Raw genomic sequence first — 19,122 nt, 5'->3', positions numbered from 1 at the left:
TCGTTATTATGACAAAACAACAGCTAGAGTGGTGATTTCAGATAAATAATGGTGTATGAATTAATGAAATTTTATTTTCCTGTCATGCCAGATTAATGGCCCACCCCACATGAGATTTCATGACACAGTGTTTTGCAAAGAAAAAACATTTTGCCATATAGGGCAAGGCTCAGATGGAGAGGGAGCCCTGGGTGACCCAGTCACCAGCAAATTTTTCAGGATCTTCCATAGCCAACAAATGAATGTCCCATTTTATCTTACTGAACAAAGCCTTTCTCTGTGTATAATAAAAAGGACAATACAACATAAAATGGATTTTCATCCTCAGTAACATTTAAATCACACATATGCAGCCAGTTTCAACATGAAGAGGTAATATACCTGATCTATATTTGGGCACACAATGATCTTTACTTTTTGGTGAAATTATACTTAAATTTTCAGTAACATAATCACTTTTAATCACACAATATGTTCTAGGTTTGGGTTTATTCCATATCTCTAAGGCCCATTTCTGTTTCAGTTGACAAAAAAAACAAAACAAAAAAAAAACAGTTTAATGAAATGAGTATCTACTTTTACTTTAGGAACATAAACTTCCTCATGTGTAAATGCCCTCAGGTGTAAATGTCGGTCTTTTCAAGACACTTTGGGATCTTTTGGCTTCGAGAGACATGGATTATGCTGGGAGAGCTGCATGGAGCCATTTCATGGTTGTTTTCTGTTTTTTTTTTTAATTGAGAGAGTACACTCTTTTCAAGGACTTGAATGAATGTGAGTTTGAGTCATTTACAAACAGAGTGGTGACAGTGGCTTTCATTTGGCTGATTTTGACCCACTATGACCTAGAGGGCAGAGGGATGCCAGCTGTTTTCTTTATGCTTATTTGTTATTATTTGTTATTTCATATCTTATTTGTTCATTTAATATCTTATTTGTGATATGTGATATTTTCAGGATAAAAGCGTAATTTCTACAAATCCACAACACTCAAATATTGACTAAAAATATTTTTGCTTGAAAAATAAATAATTAAACAACATATTTGGCTCATGTCTGCATGATTCATGTCCAAAGACGTTCCAAATTGTTCTCCAGTCACAGAGTGAAGGCATGTTTTATATTACTTACACTGGTGACATAGGCTATTTCACACAAAAGACAAATTGAGAGCTTGACCAATTAGAGGCCCAGAGTGTGAGGAGCTTGGCAGATTACTAGAAAACACCTCTGCATTTAGCCTTTGCACCACTACACTGGCAAATGCAGACCCCAGGTCTTTAGCAGCAGAAATGGAAGTGGAAAAGGAAAAGACACCTGTGTGTTCAGAAAGATCAAACATGAATAGTGACACTATATGTGTCACTGATTATTTGAATTTGACGATTAAATACTAAGTATGCCTAATTGGTTTAAAACAGCATTTCTACGTTTAAAATCTCGCGATTTTACTTTGAAGGCTAAACGGCCAAACCGGAAGTCAACGCATCTAGCTAGCGGAAGACAAGCCCTTGTCTTGACACTGGTCTGCAGAGCTACACGCAAACAATGAGAAGGTGTGGAGAAACAGTGTGATAATATCTCACTAAGCTTCTTCAAGGTACAGTCAATTTGTGCAGAAAAATTAGCAACCGTCCAGTTTTTTTCATTAAGACTGGTTGGTTTGCAGTCTGTTTGCCAGCTAGCTAGTCGCTCTTGGATAAACAGGCAGTTGTTATTATAGCTAAAGCTAATTAGTTAGCCAAACACTTGCCATCATGTCGTCTAACTTACACGTAGCCTATCTTGTACGAACTTTAACTTGTTTTGTAACGGAAAGCAAGTTAACTGGAGACGTATTAATATCTCTTTTACAGGCAAGGCTAGTCAACGATTTTTTCTGTAAGGTTAAGTTATTCAGGCGTCAGATTATATCCTTTTAGTGCCATGTGCCGTCAAACCGTCCCTGTATCACGTTTGTTCTTTGGTTTCGTTGTATCAGAACTGTAATGGATTACAGTTTAGTAGAATACATGGCAAAAATGTCAAAGTGCACACCAGTTCGTTATATAATATGTATGTTATGTTGACGGGAATCCTGAGTGGAAGTAGCCTAACATTTCACCACCAGCTTATTCTTTGTCTTACTGAGCTGTGTGCGGTTTTCCAAACACCATTAGACTTCTGTAACGTTAACGTTACTCAAGCTATACACAAGTTTCCCCAAATTAAAACGATTTTAGGACATGTGTATTATTTTGTGTTATGTCCATGTTTTTAACATACAGTATTGTATGTTTTGGATTCTGATGGGGGTCCTAAACTTGTGTATAGAGAACTGTCAGAGAGATGAGTGGAAAGGTTGTTTGTAAATGTTTGACACTGGATTGATGATATTTGGGTTAATTACAGCTGGTTACAGTTTGCAATGGAGATGTGAATGTGTTTAAACTCTCAAGAACTGATCATTAATACTCAGCTGAAGAAAGCAGCAAGCTAAATTTACCTATGGAGATCAGTAAAGTGTCACATTGCAATAAAAAGATCTGAAACATCCACCATTTGATGTCTGTGAGGAAGTGCTTGAGCAAGATCATGCAGTTAGTCCCAAGGATTTAATGGGAGGCGTAACTGGGTGTTATCTGCATAGCCATGAAAAGAGACATCATGGTTGCTAATGATGTTGCCCATTAGAAGCATACAGAAAGAGGGGAGGATGGGGCCTAAAACTGAGCCCTGTCCACAGGTGATGTGCTGAGGAAGATGATGAGTGACTATGGAAGAGATGGCTCTGTTGGAAAGATAGGGTCTAAGCCAGATCAGAGCTGAGTCTCAGATACCCACCCATTAAGGAGGCTTAAGGAGGTCAGTTAAGGCAGTTAAGTCTTGCCTGCATGCTATCTGTAAGAACAATATGATTTCTTATCTCTTTTCAACTATTATGTCCCTTTTCTTTTCCTAGGTTGTATCTAACTTAACTGGATGCAGAGGCCCTTTGTTTTTTTGGCTCATAAGGCTGTCTACCTAGGACTACAACCGTTGGGACAATTTGTCAGTTGTCAGCTTCTCTGGAAAGTGTGTAGAGCTCTTTCTGTCTCTTCATGCTTTAAACATATACCTCCATCCAGAGGTAATTTTCATTTTTGCAGGGAAAGTTGCCATTTCTCCTCAGTGTCCCATAAGCACAGTGTCCTCCAGAACGCTCCTCTCAGGCTTTCCTGGCGCCAGTGTTTCACCAACCAGCCAGATATGGCAGAACAGAGGTTCATTGTGGAGTATGCCAAGCGTGGCACCGCGGGATGTAAGAAATGCAAGGACAAAATCCAGAAGGGCATGGTGCGCATAGGGAAGATCGTGCCAAACCCTTTCAGCGAGTCTGCAGGGGAGATGAAAGAGTGGCATCATGTGAAGTGTATATTTGAGAAGCTGGAGAGGGCAAGGGCCACCACGAAGAAGATTGAGGACATCACAGATCTGGAGGGCTGGGAGGAGCTGCAGGACGAGGACAAGGAGCTCATAAATAAACATGTTTCAGGTACAACAGACAGATTGTGCACACACTCAAAGTCACTTTTTTAAAATGATGCATATTTGGCAGCAGGGTGGCATAGTGAGTAGGTTCAAGCCCTCGTGACAACAAGCATTCTCCCTGCTGAAGTGCCTTAGAGCAAGACACTGAATCCCTACCGGCTCCAGGACTGCTGCTCTGTAGCTGAGCCTGACCTCTGACCTCCCTGTGGTGCAGCAGGGGACAAGTAAAAAAGACACCTTCCCCTTCATGTGATCAGTACAATAACACATATTTGGAATAAGTGAACAACCAATAAAACTAACCAAGTCTCTCATTTCACACCGTGGTAGGTGTGTCAAACTCGGCTGCACCTAATTTTTCCAGTTGGCTAACCTGTTCAACCAGGAGGACATATTGGATAATTCAGCTGGTTGTTACAAATACCTGCATCCTCAATAACAAAGCAGCCCTCAATAACATTACAGATAAAAAGAATCGGAGCAACATCTTATCAGGATTTCCACATCTCAAGATTGTAACTACAATAAAAACCGGCCAATAAGTTTACATCTGATTTTGTCTTTTTTATGTTATTAATCTTAGTAACCATTTCAGAGTGAAGGATAAGGTAAAGCTTGGCCGCCTTTTTCTTAGAAATGCTAATTTAAACAGTGTGATACTAGTATACTGTTATGCTATGTTATATTCAGCCAGGGCAAGTGCTGAGCATGGTTTCTTCCTCTTGTAGACCTGATGGCCAAAGTCAATGCAAGTCCAAAGAAGAAGGTGCAGGCCAAGTTAAACAACACTAGCCAACTGATGGCTCCTCCTGCCGACCCATCCATGAACGCTCCACGCAAGTTCTCAGGATTCACTGGTAAGATATGACATCCCAGCAAAGCCTTGGTCCCGAAGAAAACCCCCCAAAAAAACACCAACAGAAAAACTCCCGGGTTCTGATCCTGGTTGGCAAATTGCTTGTTAATGCTTGTTAATCGGATCAGCCAATTGGAACCTCTTATGTTAAATATAGACTTTGACACGGAGGAAGAACTGTGACCCGACTCCTAGGTTTAAAAGGTCTGATCAGTAAAATCTTAAAATCAATTCTGAAACTAACAGGTAACCAATATAAAGATTTATATATACAGTATATATGTGCAAAAATCGGGGGATGTGATCTTGTCTTTTTGTTTTAGTAGGAATCCTAGCTGTTGTTCCATACATTGTCGAATCATTCCCATCACTCCATCATGCAGTCGGCTTCAGTCATATCACTGTACTCCTCTGTCCTGTCAGCTACGAAGGCCGGGAGCTCCGGGAGCTCCAGCAGCCCGGGACCATCCCCTTCCCCAGCCAAAGCCAGCCAAGGCAGCACCCTGTCGGCCCAGCTTTGTGACCTAAAGCACAAGGACTGCCTTCTCCGAGAGTTTCGCAAGCTGTGTGCCATGGTGGCAGACAAGAACGGTTACAATGTCAAGACGCAGATCATCGAGAACTTCCTGAAGAAAGGCTCTGGGGGAGGTTGGTATAATTAGACCACTCATAACTGGTTATCCTCTCCTACTGTTATCTCCCATGTACAGGTCTAGAATTCTAAGACTAAATTAACAGTAACAGTCTTATATACCATAATCATCCTGTTGTTATCAAATGGGACTTTGTGGTGAAATGTGAGGCTGTTTGGGGGTCCTTGACACAAAAACGTTTGAGAACCCCTGGCTTATGCTTATTTTGTACATCACCTCCTCACAATACAAATAGTTTTTTGAAAGGAGGTGAACATCCTTTTGCTATCACACCGTTTGATACAAATAGAATTAGTCTGTCTAGATTTCAGCTGCATAGCTTGCGGCAAAATCCAGGCTGGCCAGGTTTGTTCTAGATAAAGTGGATTTTTTGTACATTTTCTGCTCCTCCATCCCAGATAAGTTCCATGGAGATGTTTACCTGACAGTGAAGCTGCTGCTGCCAGGTGTGGTAAAGAGTGTCTATAACCTCAATGACAAACAGATCGTCAAACTCTTCAGCCGCATCTTTAAAGGCAACCAGGACGCCATGGTGCGAGATCTGGAGCAGGTCCGTACACCACATGTTCTCAGACAGATATTCTCAGACTGAAAATAAATCTCACCGGATATCCCATTCTAGGTCAATAGACTCTTGACATAGCCCCATAAAAATGATGATAGAGGAACAAAATGTCAAGAAATGATCTGTACAACCTGTGTCTTTATCATTTCCAAGGGGGATGTGTCTGAGACGGTGAGGATGTTCTTCGAGGAGAGTAAATCATTTCCTCCGGCTGCCAAGAGCCTGCTGACCATCCAGGAAGTGGACGCATCGCTGACCCGCCTGGCCCAGCTGACCAAGGAGGATGACCAGCAGAAGGAGCTGGAGGATATTGCCAAAAAGTAATACATCATTGATCTTCCTGGGCTGAGCAATAGTACAGTCTAGATAATTATCACAGTAGAATTTACCCAAATAAGAATGATAAGCTTAGGAGAACTCCTGTATTTTCTTTAAAACTGATTTTAAAAGTCCACTTTCCTCAAACTACCCAAAAGCAACTTGATCAATCATGTGGCAGAAATTTACAAGTAGGCTTGCTTGTTGACCCACAACAACACCATTTGGAGAATGGAGCGATTGAAATGACAAAGTCTGCGACCAAAAGCGATGTTAAAGAAAAACAGCTCTTCAAGGAATACAGCAATTTGGCCAAAGAAATGCCACACAGCATCAACATAGGCTTGCTTGGCTATTTTCAAGTCAGACAAAATGCATGGCTACGTACTGTTCCAAAATATGTTGGTGACCTGTGTTAAGGTGAGAAACAGCCAATTCCAATAAGCACTAACACTAGTAATACTAGTAATACAAATAATGATTCCTCACCTTCTCTTGTGCAGCCAGACGTCTCTCTCTGTTTGACTTCATTTTAGTGCTGGACCTGCCTGTGATTGATTTTACTTGTGTTTGACCCCAGAAGCAAACAGTTTAAATTGTAGTTCACTAATACAACTGCCAGTGTCTATGTGTAAAAACCAGAAAGATTGATTTCTTTTCATGGTGGTTGTTAACAGCCACAGTTATTTGTTTCCTTTTATTTTATTTTATTTTTGTTGTTGGCTGATGTAGGAGTTTAGGTAGTTTCTTTTTATAGACTGTCTGCCTCAGGCATGTAGCCAGTATGTGTATATTAGATGGACATTTCTCCTCTCCACAGCAGCAAAGTTGAGGGTGAGACTATGGCTTGACCTGTACGATATCTTGGAAACTGTTGGATTAAGTGTATTGAGTATAGCACAGAGTAAAAATGTTCGGCTATACTCAATAATAGGCCTGGTTGTGGTACTTGAGATCAATGGGCAAAGCAAGCAGAATGATTTGAAGTTGGATTCACATTTTTGTGTTCCAAATCTTTCTATCAGCTTAAGTAGTATTTTACATCCCTTCTGATCTTAACCTTTCAGATTTCTAATTCCTTTAATGCATTAATATTTGAGGATTTGCCTTACAATTTTGACACAATGATACTGTGTAAATTAATACTCTTTGTCTTCATAGATGCACCAGCAATGACCTGAAATGTATCATTCGACTTATTAAGCATGACTTGAAGATGAATGCTGGAGCGAAGCATGTGTAAGTTCCCCCGGCTTCTACTTTGCTATAAATGATGTCCTTAGAACATGTTAAAAAAAAGGGAATTTGTCATGACAAGACAAGACACTTGACTTGTCTTTCATACTTGTCTGTTTTGCAGCTTGGATGCTGTGGATCCAAACGCTTATGATGCCTTCAAGGCCTCTCGCAACCTGGGTGACGTGATTGAGCGCGTGTTGAGAAACCAGCAGGAGGCGTCCAACGGTTCAGGACCCAGGAAACTCCTCACCATCGAGGCCTCGCTGATGACCCCCGTTCAGCCCATGTTGGTGAGGACCACCTTCACTCACTCGCTCAAAATACAAGCATTTAGATACATAACGCACCCGTTTTCACACCAATGCACACACCGTATGAAATAATGTGCTCTCACCCCAGAGATGAAAGACAGACTGAAAAGAGGACGTTATTGGTTTATTGGTCTTATACATTCACAAATTTGTATAATGTAAGAATAGAGTACTTTACATAGAAAAATCACAAATGTATTTTAAAATATTTTTCTGTAGAACAACAAACTGCAAAAAACATCTATTGACAACTAGTACATCACCTAATAATTACTTGACTTGTCATTTAAATCATTGCCTAGTGCACACTGCTACACTGAATACATCTAATGTTTCTGACCACATAAATCAATGGAGACACGCATTACATTCACACAAGAACTGAATGAAGTTAATGTGATGTGTCCTCAAAGTAAAAGCCTCATTTCATTGCTGATTCATTATATTACGCAGCCTGTAGTAGGCCAATAGTGTAATATTCCATGTTTACTTCAGGTCTAGCTAGTTAGTTATCTGTCAGGAATGAAGGGCTTTTAAGATGTAGGCAATGGGCTGAGAAACAGCAGGTTATGAACATAGAGAGACTAAACTCACTAAATTTGAAATAGATTTTTCAAAACTGTATAAACTACACAAAATGTTGCTTTAATAACTTGTTCTTTTAAGGAAATAGTACTTCAGAGGCTTAGAGACTGGCTGGATTTTGCCACTGGTGTAACTAAAGATGATGTTTGTTTTCTTTTGTAATTCCAGGCTGAGGCATGTAAGTCCATTGAGTACGCCATGAAGAAATGCCCCAACGGGATGTATTCTGAGATAAAGTATGACGGAGAACGCGTGCAGGTCCACAAGAACGGAGACAGCTTCAGCTACTTCAGCCGCAGCCTCAAGCCGGTGTTGCCGCACAAAGTGAGTCAGTGTAATCGTTCACACTCATACATACACATACATGCAAGCACACACCCACGCAGCTCCCCTAGGCTAGATACCGGTCAGGATGGCACTGCAGGTCAGAGTGGAAATCCCTTGTGTTTGCTCCTGCAGGACTGAGCAGGTTAAGGGTGATATTCACAGTTATTCCCTACAGCAATTTTTTTTTTCCTGCATTCACTCTCTCAGCATGAGGCCATGAGCCGTATACATACAAGGATAAATAGCTTCCATTCATGCCCATTAGCCCATCAAACCACTAGAGGCTGCTGCTGTGCGTGCATTCTATATCTCCAAGCATCCCTGGACTCTAGTTAGCTTCCAAAGCACACATTTTGACTCCTACCAGGCACTAAGCCACTGGGGAAAAGGCAGTCAAGTTTAAAAAAAAAAAAGCCTTGGGGCTTTTATACATGAGGATTTTTTTGGGATGTGTACAAGCCATGTGCCTAAACCCATCCAAATACTTATAGGCCCCTCTGCTTCCCCTTACTTTCTGTTCTCACACTTCTGAAAGACCTTTTTGATGATAAAAGCCTTTTTCTTTAAGCCTTTACCTTTAAGGTCTACCTAGCTGCTATTTCAGCTTGTCACATTGGTATTGATGACAGTTACCTGGAGGAGCACCTTTCAGTCTAAACAGAGTGTGATAAAGGTAGACGCTGAGGCAAAATGAGTTCTATGGAAGAGTAACCTGCAACGAGGGACACAATCATGTGTAGTAACATGCATAAAGTTTGATTCTTTGATTTCAATTGAAGGTTTCCGGTCAGTGCCTAAGCCTGTCTATGTCCATGTTAATGTTTCAGGTGGCCCATTTTAAAGAATACATCCCCCAGGCTTTTCCCGGCGGCCACAGTATGATATTGGACGCTGAGGTCCTCCTCATCGACACAAAGACCAGCAAACCCCTGCCCTTTGGGACCTTGGGTGTTCACAAGGTGAGGAACACCCCAGGCAATGTGCAGCTCAGTGTTCAGTTTGTGGACAAAATTATTCCGTCAAAACTACTGTTGTTTTTGCCACCTAAAGTAACTCAAGAGAAATATTTCAACACTTGAATGGACAATGGGCATTCACTATGCTAAAAACCAGTTGTTTTGTACGTTTTTGTACTTTTGGGTGGGATGGTGGGATTTTTGCCTTTAAAGATGTAAGTGCCCACAGTATTATGAGCCTCCGTCTCCCTTCAGAAAGCAGCCTTCCAAGATGCCAAAGTGTGCCTTTTTGTCTTCGACTGCATCTACTTCAACGGCGTGAGTCTCATGGAGAGGTGAGTTCTTGTCATTTCAGCTCTACTGTCCTCAAGACCTGTTTTCAGCCCAGTGTACAAACATTTACCCTTGGTGTCCATGGTGCAAACATCTAGTTTGCAGACAGTAATGCTATCGACAGTTTGGTCTTTGTTCAAAGCTGCTTTCTCGGCTGAAGTGTTTGCTCCATCTAGCCCAACTGTTTTGTAAACTCACAAAGGTGTGTGTATCCCTTTTTACTGAACCAAATGCCAGTAAAAAACATTCATAGTGCCACAGAGAAAAAAAAATACAACTTAAATTCAAATTATCAGTACTAAATTTGCTGATCAAAACGGGAGAAGCAGCAGCTAGAGATTTCTCTGTGGATCCCGAGAGAATGACGAAAAAACGAGGTGAACTTGAACGTTTAATGGAGATAGATCAGAAAAGAGCGCGAGTGCAGGGTGTGAGAGAAAGAAAGCCGGCTGTGAGCTGGAAGCCGAAGTGTGTGAGTGGATCCACAGCATGCGGGCAACACATCTCGAGTCTCCCGCAAGATGATAAGGTTGAAAGCTAGGGAACTCTACGCCACCGAGAGTGACAGCAGCCAGGACGACTTCTCAGCGAGTGCCGGGTGGCTTGACAGGTTCCTGAACCACAGTGGCTTCTCTGTCAGGAGGCACACCACTATTGCTCAAAAAGATGCCAGACACTTCAGCGGAAAACTTGTGAGCTTTGTCTCATATGGATCAAAGAGGATTAAAGCAAAAAAAAAAAACACAGCAAAAAGTAACATCATTGCCATGGACGAGACTGCCGTGTGGTTTGACAGGTTCCGGTGGACATAAGAAGCGTATAGAGTCAGAGAGGAGGATGATGAACAGTTGAACAGTGAACCGGTAGTTGAGGATGAGGTGGAGGGCGAGTGGTAGGAGTGAGTAGCCTATAGGTCTTTTACACCATGACATGTCTGAGCTCTTTAAAACCTGTTGGTCATTCTGAAAATATTCTTGCACTACAGCAGCCTTAAGACAGAAAATGTTCTCGTAGTTTCCCACTTTTTCTTTAACTTTTGCGAAAAGAATTTAAGGCCCGTCCCAAATGGATGCCTGTCCCAACTATAGGCCGGGTAAAGCAAATAAAAAGCTCAGGCTTCTAATGGACATTCAGTAAACAAGACAACACATGTGTCCACTCACATTTATTCAGAGTGTACTGTACAACAGTTGTTTTTTTTGTCGTCCCCAGGCCTCTGCGTGAACGCAGGAAGTTTCTGCATGACAACATGGTCGAAGTCCCCAACAGGATCCTGTTCTCAGAAATGAAGCATGTCACTGTAAGTTAAACAATTAAACAGGGTTTCCACTGTATGTATTCAGCTGCAACAGCCCACTGTAGCAAGGTTGTTACCTGCTGCACCAAGAGATTTCCTGTGATGCATTGTTGGTAGGTTTCAGTGAAAAGGCATTTGCATCATAAACTGATTCTATACCTGTGTGTTGCATTATCTGTGACTTTGATGGATATTGCACAGTAATTTGCCTATGTGGAAAAAATATTTTTTTTAATTTCTCCATGTGAGACGCACATGCCTGTATCTTTGTTCATTATTTTGTGTGTGTGTGCCAGAGGGCAGGAGACCTGGCCGATATGATCACTCGGGTCATCAGGGAGGGACTTGAAGGCCTGGTGCTGAAAGACATCAAGGTGAGATGCTTTGATATTTTCCTTATTAGATAGCATCTACAAATGGAATCAGATAGAGGGGAATTGGCGTCAATACTGATGGTGATAAATCCTGTTTGGAAATGAGAGATGTGCAGACGTAGTGGACACGTTAAGATGATAAAGCTGTATAACTGTCTGTCTAAGGGCGCCTATGAACCGGGGAAGCGCCACTGGCTGAAGGTGAAGAAGGACTACCTGAACGAAGGGGCGATGGCTGACACAGCTGACCTGGTGGTGCTGGGGGCCTTCTACGGAAAAGGCTCCAACGGTCTGTTAAGTCTTAAACATCCAGTCCGCTGATTTCTATATTCAGTCATAAAAAGCTCGATATGGATTTTTAAGGCGAGAAGTGTGACTTGTTAGTTCTTTCTTCAGCATCACATTATTTAGAAATCCGAGTGTTGTTTGATGCCATTTGCAGACAAAGCGTGTAGTACAGGTTAAATCAAACCCTTCCTTCCAATTGCAGCATCCACTGCATGACAATATTTATTTTTCATTGAAGAAGAAATATCCAGTGCTGGCACTTCGCCACCCATAGACAATCAGTAATGGAAGCATGGTAATTTCGGCTAGTTTGGCAAGAAGCTATGACCAATCAGAGCATTCATTCAATTCAGGGTAGTAGAAGTAGATTGGATGTATAAAACGGTTTGATTCTGTTGACAATCAGAGGAAGAGTTTCTCAAAGGGTGTCATATTTCTGCAACATTGACAGTTATATCTTGGTAACTTTACATTAACAGGCCCTTTATTAAACGGTGCCATGAGAGTGGGAAATGCCATTCTCATTGCACTGGACCTTTTTATATACATGAGGAATCAATGCTCTTGTAGTGCAGCCTTGTAATTCAGTGGGCCAATAATAATCAGAATAATCTTTATTTATGGAGTGCTCAGCAAAACAGAGTTACAAAGTGCTTCAGTAAAATACAAATGTGAGCAATAAATAAAAACATGAACAATAAATGAAGAAGAAAAAAGAATAATATACAAAATATAAAATACAAAATAATTAAGGCAAGAATAAAAACAAAATGGAGACTTGTTCAAGTAAAAGCAAGCCAAAAATGTATGTTTTAAAGGAGGACATTGAGTTGGCCGCTGTTTCCGGAGCCTAGAAAGCTCCATCAGCCTGAAGTTTACAGCCTGTGGACTGTGAGTGTCTCATAAACATGGGCCATGGAGGGCCCAGAGTCTGCAGGTTTTTATTCCAGGCAAACACTACACCAGGTGATTTCATTGATTAGTTCCTCCTCTCTGACTGAAGGTGTGGTAATCGGTGAAATCACCTGGTGCAGTCTTCGGTTGGAATGAAAACCTGCAGACTTTCGGCCCTCCATGGCACGATGCCCATCCCTGAGCTAGATATGAGTCCAAAAAATGCCTTAAAAGTAATCTATAAAAAAGTATATGCTGTGTACATGTGATGATGTAGGTTGGGAGTTGTTATTTTCCCACTATCTTCCCTCTCCATTGTATATATATATATATTTATTTTCTGAAAGTCCTATCTGAAAAGTAAAGTAAAAACATACATTCTGTAGTGTGCACAAATATGCTGAGGTGGTAAGTGCAACTGCCTCAGAGATGATGATAAGACTAGTAATACAGCTATATCGTTTTTACTGTATTTCCAATGCACTCTTTTTATACTCTTATTTTAAAAGCAGGAATCAGCAATTCAGCTCTGCAAAAACAGCATAAACACACAGTAGCAGCGTTTCATGTGTGGAACATGCAGACAGAACATAGTACATGCAGGAGAGGATGACATTGGGCAACGCATACAAACTTATAATGTAGACAAAAGTAAAAAAAAAATGACAACTGGCAAAGACCTTTACTAGTTTTGAAGAAGCGAGTTTTTGGAAGTTCTGTGAAACTTACAGAGTGTAGGCGTAAAGGACAAAAGTTTTTTTTCAAAATGGCCACTAGCAAAGACCTTTACAAGTTGTTTAGAGAAGTTTCTTCAAACTGTTCAGGGTATGGCTGTTTCTCAGAGCTTGTGGCAGAGTAGTTCACAGCCACGGAGCGCTGTAACAGAAGGCTCGGTTGCCGCTCTGTGACTCGATGCCGCATTGGACCCGCTGGAGGGGAAAGCGTTCTGCTTGACCTTTTATCTCAGTTGATGTATATTAATGCAAGATTTTGTTCTTCCCGCATTTCTCCCTACAAAGTAGATTACTTTCAGCGCCTATTCAATAGGTCTTTACTGTCTCCAAGGGGAAAATGTTCTCTGTTCATGCTTGACAATTGAACAGGGAACATTTTCCTCAATTTCCTAACGCCGTGTGTGTTCTTCCGCCCACCAGGGGGCATCATGTCCAGTTTTCTAATGGGCTGTTACGACCCCGACTCCAAGAAGTGGTGCACAGTCACCAAGTGCTCCGGAGGCTACGATGACGCCACCCTGGCCAGGCTCCAGGACGAGCTGGACGTGATCAAAATCAGCAAGGTCAGAGAAGATCCACTTAGCGGCCTGCCTGGAATGTTGAGCTGATGCAATAAAATTGAAAATTAATCTTTTGTCTGTGTGTGTGTGTGTGTGTGTGTGTGTGTCTTTCTCTAGGAGCCAAGCAAAATCCCTGGCTGGTTGAAAATCATCAAGAACTATTATCCAGATTTCATTATCCGCGATCCTGAGGTGAGATTTCACTATTCAGCACATTTGTATTTCCCAATGGGCCTGTTCATGCACAACCCAGTTGTATATTTAGGTTCTGCAGACTTTTGAATGAAGGGAAAAGTTAAAAAGGTATCTCTTGCTTTCTTTTGCAGGACTTTCTTTAAATATATTATTCTCAAAAGCATTGTGATAATGACCACCGATGCTACATTAGAGAGCCGTGAGCTGCTTTCTATCAGCATATTTCAAACATTGAAAGGAGTACTTGATTGAAAATTCTTTCAAACTCAAAGATTGAAAAGAGACTTTTAGACTTCAAATATTGAAAAGAGGACTTCATAATGAAATCCTCACACCGAAAGAGTTTCTTCCCTTAAACCATAATAGTCATGGCTTTTTGCCCATAAAAGCAGAAGTTGTGAGATTTTTTTTTTTCCCCCTCAAAAGTGAAGAGTCATATCTACCATCCTCAAAAATCTGATTTATGTTTCATCTGCTGCTGCTGTTTCTTTCTTTTCTCCCCGCTGTAGCAAGCACCGGTCTGGGAAATCACGGGCGCAGAGTTTTCCAAATCGGAGATGCACACGGCAGACGGCATCTCCATCCGCTTTCCCCGCATGACCCGCATCCGTGACGACAAGGACTGGAAGAGCGCCACCAACCTGCACCAGCTGAAAGTAGGAACAACTCCAGATTCTGTGCAGTCCCAAGGGTGCATATGTGCCGATGACGTATATAGGATTGTAGGAGTTGTTTGAAATTTCATAGCTAAAGCGTGAAGATAATAACAGAACTTTTTACTTCCTTTCATTAGCCGCTGCTCATTCAAGAACAGACGTGATTTGCGGAAAAAGATTTATTCAAAGGCGTTAATGAAGTCTGCGAGCATGCAGTTATAGAGGAGCGAAGTGTCTCGGTCCTGGCTGAATAACTTGAATTTGGCTGTTGATGCCCAAGGCGCCATGGGAAAAATTAGTTTGGATTCAAGTAATGTCACCTAAGCATCGTTTTTTTTTTTTTTTTTTTTAAGAGATGACAGGCCAAAAAAGTGATTGGCCGTAAAAACAGTCAAAAATCATTTTTCTTTGGTCACAGATCAATAAGCTATCCACATAAAAAACAAGGGCACAGAGATCCCAGTCGCTGCTTCTTTTATATCGCCCCTTCCTGAAATACTGTGTAATCAGTTTCTGCCATTGCAAATTTGCTTGGCATTAACCAAGCTGTTTAACAATTCCCTTCCATATTTCTTCTTTTGATTCCTTTTTTTTTTATTAGAGGAGCTCATGAAGTGCGCTCCGATTTACTGTTTAATGATGTCTTCCCCTGCTCTCGGGTGTCTCAACACTAAACGTATTGAATTTCAGCTGGATTTCCATTCGGCGAGCTCTGCCTTAGGATTGTTTGAAACTATTTATATGCCTCCTTTAAGGTAGTATGTAATGAGAAATAACAAAGAATATAAGAGTGGAGGGGGGATGCCATGTGATACAGGTGGTGGGTGGAGTGGAATGGCAGTATATTTAGCCCACTGTTGAAGTGACTGCCCAAGTCAAGCATGATTGAGATACCACCACCAAGGCCCAAATTTGCAGTCCGAGTGTACCACATCAGTGATCCTGCAAACACTGACAAATTAGTTGGAACATTGGTTGAGGCTATAAAAAAAAAATGCCCGCTCTAAATGATTTGAGTCCAACACAGGTATTCAATCTCTTGTGGCAGGCAACAGTACATCTCTTGGCCGTAGCCCATGTTTTCCATTTCGTCTTCCTGCTTAGGAGCTGTACCGCATATCAAAGGAGAACTGTGACTTTCAAGTGACAGCCGGACCGTCCAAATCCAACGACGACAAGAGCTCATCAGGAGGGGACAGCGGAGGAAGCTCCCCGTCCCCCTCCTCCTCCTCCCATGGAAGTGCTGCACCCAAGAAGACCAGTGAGTACACAAACTCCCAACAGCCAAGGCAAAAACTAGCATTGAAGTTGTGTTTTGGAAAGTTAGTTTATAATATTATTGTGGAAATATTTAAAAGCTACATTATGCAGTTTTTCACCTTGTGTCAGGAAGCGTATTGTTAGTCCCGCCCTCCACCCCCCATCAGTCGGTCAAGTTCCCGCCCCGGCACTTATCACTCATCTTGCTGAGCTGCCCTCTAGCCTGAGGCTGAGGTAACTGGAATCCATAAAGCTTCCACAGGTGTCGAAGAAGCAGACGGAGAACACAGCCAATCTGCAATAAAAAAAGTAACGCTGACGTTGCTTGAATGCTTGAACGTTTAGCTTGGCCGTTTCTTTTCTTGCTGCCTTCCTCCATTGTTGTTATTGCTATGGCTTCCCTGCATTTGGCCACTACCCTCACCTTGATAGCTACAACCAGCTCATCACTGGCCGTGCCTATATGACACACCCCCTGCAAATGGTATTCACGGTATTCTCATGATGTCACATGCATTTCCTACCAATATGAATGTCATCAACATTGAAAAGCCAATTTCAGGAAACAGAATTTAGGCATGAGCACACAGTCACAGACACACAGACTAATAATGTATAATATATCATATGTATATATTGTTATTTTAATGTGAAAAAATGGCATATTCCAACTATAAAAATATGAGGTTTGCTATGTAATGCAGGCAGATAGGTATTATTAGATTGAGTTAATGTTCGATTGAATACTAGAACGGGCAAAGCCAGTGACCCAAGTGAATTGGAGTGTGGTGTGACTGTCAGTGCCAGCCGTGCTGCTTTCAGTCTCTCAGAAACAGCCCCCTCCTGGGCTTTTCAGGCACAACAATGGCCTGGATTTAGCAAGAATGGGCCGACAAAAAAACTCATTCCTGTGGAAAAAACAGCAGAATGGCAAGAATTGTGCTGATATAATAGTTGACCCACAAAAGGATCGTAAGCTCCAGGTCCTTAAGAATTCAGGTGTTACTTTGCCAAAATGAAGGACAGAAAGAAATGGTTGATAATGCTTGTCTGTTACGTTTCAATTTATGTAATCCTTAACATATATCACAGGTAACAACAGTACGCCCAAACCAAAGGCGGTGAAATCCGAACCTCGCTCTCCTGTCCCAGAAGGACCCAGTGCAAAGAAGGTACTACAGCACATGTTCACATTAGAAATAAGAGTAATCCTGTCGGTCAATTGTTGAAGCATGAACTTGAGCCGCAGAGGCTAACCTCTAAGCAGCATTAATGACTTGATATTCACCAGTGAAATTAAAAACCTCCACCGCCTCATATTGTAACCAAGCTCTGCTTCCCTCCAGGCGAAGAAATGTGAAAGCGTTCACAGCAACGGACAAACCAAACCAAAGGCAACGTCTCGTGTGCTGGAGCCAAGCAATGACAAGGTTAGTAAATTGTTACAACCGCACATTAAACTGTGAGTCTGCAACAAGCCCCCTTCATTCCAGACAATGCTTTCAGTGTAGTATAAAGGTGCACTGATAGCATCTGTATTATCACAATCAGTGCTGATCCAGCTCCTACGTACTCAGAACGGAAAGCGAAGCTATCCCGATACCGATACTTTGATGACATGCACTTTGGCGCAATATAAAAAATTTCCAGCAGGAGGAAAAATGTCTCTTGATGTGAATATGCTGCTAGTTGTGAAGTTCAAAGGCACAATAGCTTTTGTTTAGAAGAGGAACCCTAATCTATGCAGACTAAATGATATTCTGTTTTATTAGGCCTAACCTACTGCACTGTTCTTTATCCCTCAACCTATTCTGAATAAGCTGTTTCTATCTGTTAACCTATTCACCTAAAAGTAGTTTTTATCTGCCAACCTATTTTGAATAAGTTGTCCTTGAGAGTCCATCAACAAGCTGTTGGACCAGTGCAAATAAAGAAAAGCTGTATCCTCTAGCCTATGTTATGTATCCTATTTTCTATTACCATTTATGTTTTTATTTGATTTAGGATAGTCTTACAATGGTCAGTACATAATTTGATTAAATGAGTAAATACAACGGATGATTTCCTTCCTGTAATTGTTTTGTAGGTGAACACTAGCCAGCATGAGTGACTTAATGAATGAATTAAAAGTACTTAGATTGGATTCTGCACCTCTAGTACAGTATTAGCTGTATAAGGTTTAAAAAGTGATGAGTATGCTTTGCGCCTTCTTCCTCCAGACGCTGCTGGACATCTTCAGCGGGGTGAAGCTCTTCCTGCCCAGCTCGGTGCAGGACGTGGACAAACTGAGGCGGTACTTCGTGGCCTACGACGGAGACCTCGTACCAGACTACGACGCCACCTCGGCCACGCACACGCTGGCCGAGCCGGAGGAAGACAGCCAGGCCAGACGAGTCACGCCCAGCTGGATCTGGGAGTGTATCCGCAAGAGGCGCGTCGTACCCCCCTGCTGATAGGACGCTCGACCTACCTGGTGACACAACAAACCACAACCTTTTATATGCTGCATTTACATGCCCATGAACCAATGCATACCGTTGTAACTTGACATGAGTGTTTTACTCTAAATACACGTTTAAACCATATGAACTTGGTTGATTTTCGTGGTTTAGACAGAAGGACCAGATCATACTTTTAAACAAGGCGCTGGTGAGATATAGTTCCCACAATTTGGGATCAGGATAGACTGTGTCCACATGGTCAATACACTATGTTTTCAGCTACTGTTGTTTTTATTTATTGTTTTCAAGCCCTACACTTGCAAACCAGCAGGGGCCAGATACACTAGCTGATTAGTTTGGGGTTTTTAGTTTGTGCCAATTTCAGGGGATTTGGTGATCATGGTGTCCAGGAGGTAGATATGAATGCTGACCTTTATCATGAAGTGAGATCTGTGTGAACAAATGAATGTGTATTGTGTGCAAGATTTTGTCAATTAGGCAGAAATTTAGGTAATTAAAGTGAAATAGTTAATGCAACTAGACATGTTTGTAGAGAATATCATGAAACACATTTTACAGAGATGTTACAATTTCCTACAAATCACAGTAGAAATGTTAAAAGAATTGGTAGTCACATTGAGATACACAATTGTTTTTTTAAGCCAACATTAATTTGTAAGCCATTTTTTATTACCCCAGCTCAAAGACTGAGTACAACCAAATTTGTCTGCGATTGAGAATGGCGGAAATGCTGACAAAAAAAAATAAAA

General features: G+C 41.6%; 1 protein-coding gene across 1 annotated transcript; it reads left to right on the top strand.

Moving 5' to 3' along the window:
* Positions 1-1,518: 1,518 nt before the first annotated feature.
* Positions 1,519-18,364, top strand: lig3 (ligase III, DNA, ATP-dependent). Its single transcript, XM_071532881.1, has 21 exons — positions 1,519-1,600; positions 2,942-3,514; positions 4,239-4,367; positions 4,790-5,014; positions 5,418-5,569; positions 5,738-5,904; positions 7,064-7,141; positions 7,263-7,431; positions 8,206-8,361; positions 9,192-9,323; positions 9,576-9,655; positions 10,866-10,953; positions 11,247-11,324; positions 11,490-11,613; positions 13,661-13,803; positions 13,918-13,992; positions 14,505-14,651; positions 15,756-15,912; positions 17,004-17,083; positions 17,258-17,341; positions 18,131-18,364. Exons 2-21 carry the CDS (start codon positions 2,962-2,964, stop codon positions 18,362-18,364), a joined length of 3,051 nt encoding a protein of 1,016 aa, XP_071388982.1. The 5' UTR covers positions 1,519-1,600; positions 2,942-2,961.
* The last annotated feature ends 758 nt before the right edge of the window (positions 18,365-19,122 follow it).

This window comes from Centroberyx affinis, unplaced genomic scaffold (assembly GCF_046629955.1).
Source record: "Centroberyx affinis isolate AG114_WGS23_722 - 3 ecotype Tasmania unplaced genomic scaffold, CSIRO-AGI_Caff_v1 ptg002268l_1, whole genome shotgun sequence".
Classification (NCBI taxonomy): domain Eukaryota; kingdom Metazoa; phylum Chordata; class Actinopteri; order Beryciformes; family Berycidae; genus Centroberyx; species Centroberyx affinis.
Note: the sequence above shows the minus strand (reverse complement) of the source record. Positions and strands in the feature narration are given on the sequence as shown.